This window comes from Microchirus variegatus, assembly GCF_963457635.1.
Source record: "Microchirus variegatus genome assembly, chromosome: 3".
In the NCBI taxonomy this organism is placed as follows: domain Eukaryota; kingdom Metazoa; phylum Chordata; class Actinopteri; order Pleuronectiformes; family Soleidae; genus Microchirus; species Microchirus variegatus.
The window spans coordinates 27,383,995-27,387,883 of NC_139804.1; the positions used below are offsets into that span (position 1 = coordinate 27,383,995).

At 41.1% G+C, this 3,889-nt stretch overlaps 1 protein-coding gene across 1 annotated transcript; it reads right to left on the bottom strand.

Moving 5' to 3' along the window:
• Positions 1 to 1,470: 1,470 nt before the first annotated feature.
• LOC310925062 (T-lymphocyte activation antigen CD80-like) lies at positions 1,471 to 3,889 on the bottom strand (the record flags this gene model as incomplete). Its single annotated transcript, XM_083886930.1, has 4 exons — positions 1,471 to 1,817; positions 1,955 to 2,263; positions 3,159 to 3,171; positions 3,854 to 3,889. 4 exons carry the CDS (start codon positions 3,887 to 3,889, stop codon positions 1,471 to 1,473), a joined length of 705 nt encoding a protein of 234 aa, XP_083743056.1.

Here is a 3,889-nt window from a genome sequence, read left to right on the forward strand (position 1 = left end):
CTAGAAACCCAGTGAATGACGGCAGTTGTAGATACTGATGATAAACACTTCCTTCAACACTTAAGGTCACAAGTGTTACAGTCTCGCATGAGCCAGGTCCCGTCAGTCACGGCCTCCTGAAGCCGTTCCTGGCTTACCACGTTATGTAAACGTACACTTGAGCAGTATATTGAAGAAAAGATAGTCTTTTGTTCTGAGTAAAAATCAGACGTACTTCTTCATCCCCTTCTATTTCAAGGGGCTTCTTTTCCTTCCTTGTTTTCTGTGAGGCTGAAAGTTTCACTGGAGAAAAACAAAACATATACAGAAAGAATAGGAAGGTTGGTAGTGGAAATAAAAAAAGTGGAATAAAAGCATTATTAGAGGACTTAATACATTAGGAAAATTTGGACTTACTGCAGATTTCCATTTGTGATGCACGTTGGTCTTGCTGCCGTTCTGGAAAAACAACCTAGAAACAGTTTAAAGTTTTTCAAAAATTGCAGGTGCATATTTTTACAAACAGTGTGTTTAGCAGAACATAATGTCTGTTCTTACCTCTCTTGCACATATAAGACACTATAGGCACCATAATACCAAGGGCGATGACTGCCACCACCACACAGGCAATTATTATTAGTGTAGAATTGCCAGGTTGAGGTTCACTCTTCGGTTCACCTTGAAATGAGAACAAATGAAAAAAAAAAAAAGGATGTAAGACGCTCTATATTGCACATTCTTCTTATAGCCTCTGTATATACTGTACATTTTAAGAAAGTACTGGAAAAAAGCAGCCAAAATGCTCTGTGTTCTAAGGTTTAAAGGAGACATATTAGACCCTATTTCTACAAGTTAAACTAGTTCCCTGGTGTCCTAATGAACATGTCTGTGACATGCTTTGGTCAAAATACCTTAAGGATGAAGCACCACAGCAGTTCAATCACCCTGCCAAAACAGCCCTGTTCAGAACAGTTGGTTTTGAGTGCCTGTCTCTTTAAATGCAAATGAGACACAGGACAGTGTCACTGAGGCTCCGGCAGCTAACAGCAGTTAGCATTTGGAAAAGCCATCATTTGTCGACTCTAGCCGGCACATTGCCGTCATATGTAAAATGTATCCACTGGACACTTAAATACTCTGAGGCTGGAAGTTCGTGTAGAACTCTGTGCTGCACTGTGCAGACAAGAACACTTCATGGACTCTTCCGGAATCTATTGCCCTCGCCTGCAATCTCGCGTGTCATCTTTTTTCACACTTTTCCCACTCATAGGGCCTCCAGAGTCCCAAATATAAGGATTGAAATGATTAAAAAGTTGGTTTTGCATAATATGTCCCCTTTAAAGGTTATCTAAACGTGATTTGCCACATGACATACTGTAGCTCTTCTGCATGTTCTCATGTTATTGTCAGTGGTGTGAAATTAAGCTCTTAGTTAATGCACTCAATTACATCCTGACAGAACAGCGTTGCAGAATTTCTTCTTTCTTATTTCTACTTCACACTTTTCAACACGCCTAAACCACGAGACCTGTCATGTAAATACTCACACACTGAGAACATGTGTGACGTGACCTCTCCCACAGAACAGCTCAGATGCTTCCACTGTCCTTTGGAGCAGTTGATGTATGTGGTGCTGGAGCTGGTGAACAGCCGAGTGCTTGGACTGGGCACTTGACTGCTGTTCACGTCTTTGAACACCTGAGTGCTTGAATTCCCAGACTCGGGTATGTTCAACCTCATCTTGGTTTCTGGGTACCCGCCATGAGAAGCACATGTCACGTAACAACCAGGATTTCCACCTTCACAGGATGTTGTCACTGAGGGTGTGCTGTAGTTGGCTAAAGTAAACAGAAATTGGCCAATTTAAAATATTGTATTCAGTATGATTTCATTTTTTTTTTTGAGTTTTTGAGAGAAAGTGTTTGAGTTAGATATCAAGTTTTAAAAAAACTAGTAATAAATTTAAAATATTTACCTGTAACATCGAGTCTTACATCGTGTATTTCAAGGGTACTGTGGTCACTGTACTTAATAATGCATTGATACACCCCGCTATGTGAGATGCTCAGTCTCATCATTTCGACATGCGTCTTGTTGCCATCAATTATTGTGTTAACCCAAGTATCCGGCATTGCTTTGTCTCTATGTTTTGTATGGTAGCCGTTAATAAATTTGGTCCCAATTTGGAAGTAGAAAAACTCGACTCTCCGGGTCTTGTCAACAGGGCAGCGAAAAGTCACGTTTCCACCAACCTCGCCTCTGAGGACTACGGGGGTAACACTTTCTGAAAAAAGAAAAGAAAGCAGGGCTTAAGGGTCAGAGGTTTTTTTGTGACTGAGAGGATCGCTGTTTACGACGGCAGTGAGCGGAAAAGCAGCGCGGGGCACACACATTCGACAAATTTGAGCTAATCTACAACCAAACAAGACAAAACACCAGATTCCATTCCAAGGACAGATGCCAAGAATAGAAATGAGTACTTAGCTGTACAGTTAGTCTGAATTTATGCTAAGGTATGCATAGAGGGTGAGAATTAGATATCAGCATGTGTTAAAGGTCTGTGCTGGTGGCGGGATAGTCTTGTTATTTATGAATCAATCAATGTCACATTGAGAATTGTTAGTGACCATGTTTAATCCTGTATGGCTGTAATTTACCATCCTATGGCCGCAATTATAGCATGATCCTGGTCACCAGATCTAAAAAAAAACACCTTAAAATATTGGCGTCGTGAATGTGGATGTATCAAATATATTAAGTTCTAATAAAGAACAGCTACACTTAAGTAAGATGTCTGTAAGGGGTTACAAGAGGTTACATTTTTGACTGTAGGCGTAGGCTGGGTATAAAGGTCAAGGGATTTTCCTTTTTGGCTTTCTGAGAGCTCCGGTTTATGACGTATAGGTCAATCTCAGTTCCCATTTTTTTTTTCTTCCATTCAGTTTCTCTTTTTTACAATTGTCATGACTAACTAAACGGCACAGTTCAAGAAACTTCATCACAATAAGTGCATATTTTAATTGTCACATTCAGTGTGGGTGTTTAGCATAGAACAGCGCTGTGCGCTTTATATGTTTGTCTTAAGTGAAAATATGAGGAAACTTTCAGCCTGGCTTCAGTTTCGAGGATACGCGCCAGCACTGCTTAGCTACGTCAAATAACAGGAAATGATGTGTCACCGAGCATACTGCTCTGATTTTTAGACACAGAAAGACATGCTCTCATACATACAGCATGTTATGACAGATGAGCTCACCTGTGACAGAAATCCTCACAATCACAATCCAAACCAGAGCTGCCAGTTGGAGGAAAAACCCCCGATTCCTTTTTTCAGAAATCATAGACAGAGAAGAAGAAGAAGAAGAAGAAACGTTGGTCACATGGTTTCTCAGGCAACGCTGCACATTAGAGTTACAAGGTGTTAGCGAGGTGTATATAGTACACAGTCACACTACTGTAGAGATGCTTCAATCCACGACCTCTGTGGCCACACATTGATCCCCAGATCCTCAAGATCCATATCATATTGATAATTCCTGGGGGAGTTTACTTCACGAATAAATGCATGTTTAACAGACATTTAGAAAAGCAGCTTTTGTTTTTTCTGCATGTTCTCCCTGCTTGTGTGTGGGGGTTTTCTCTGGGTTCTCCAGTTTCCTCCCACAGTCCAAAAACATGCAGATTTGGGGTCAAGCTGGACACTCTGAATTGACCGTAGATGTGATGGATAGACTGGCGACCTGTGCAGGATGTACCCCACCTTTTGCCCTATGTCAGCGAGGATTGGCCCATAGGATAAATTGGTAGAGGGTTGAGGGGTTTTCATTTTAGTTGTAGTTTAATGACATACTGTGTCTTTCTCTATCAGTGGTACCTGAAGCCTGTGAGGCAGAGTCTGAGTCTGCTTCAT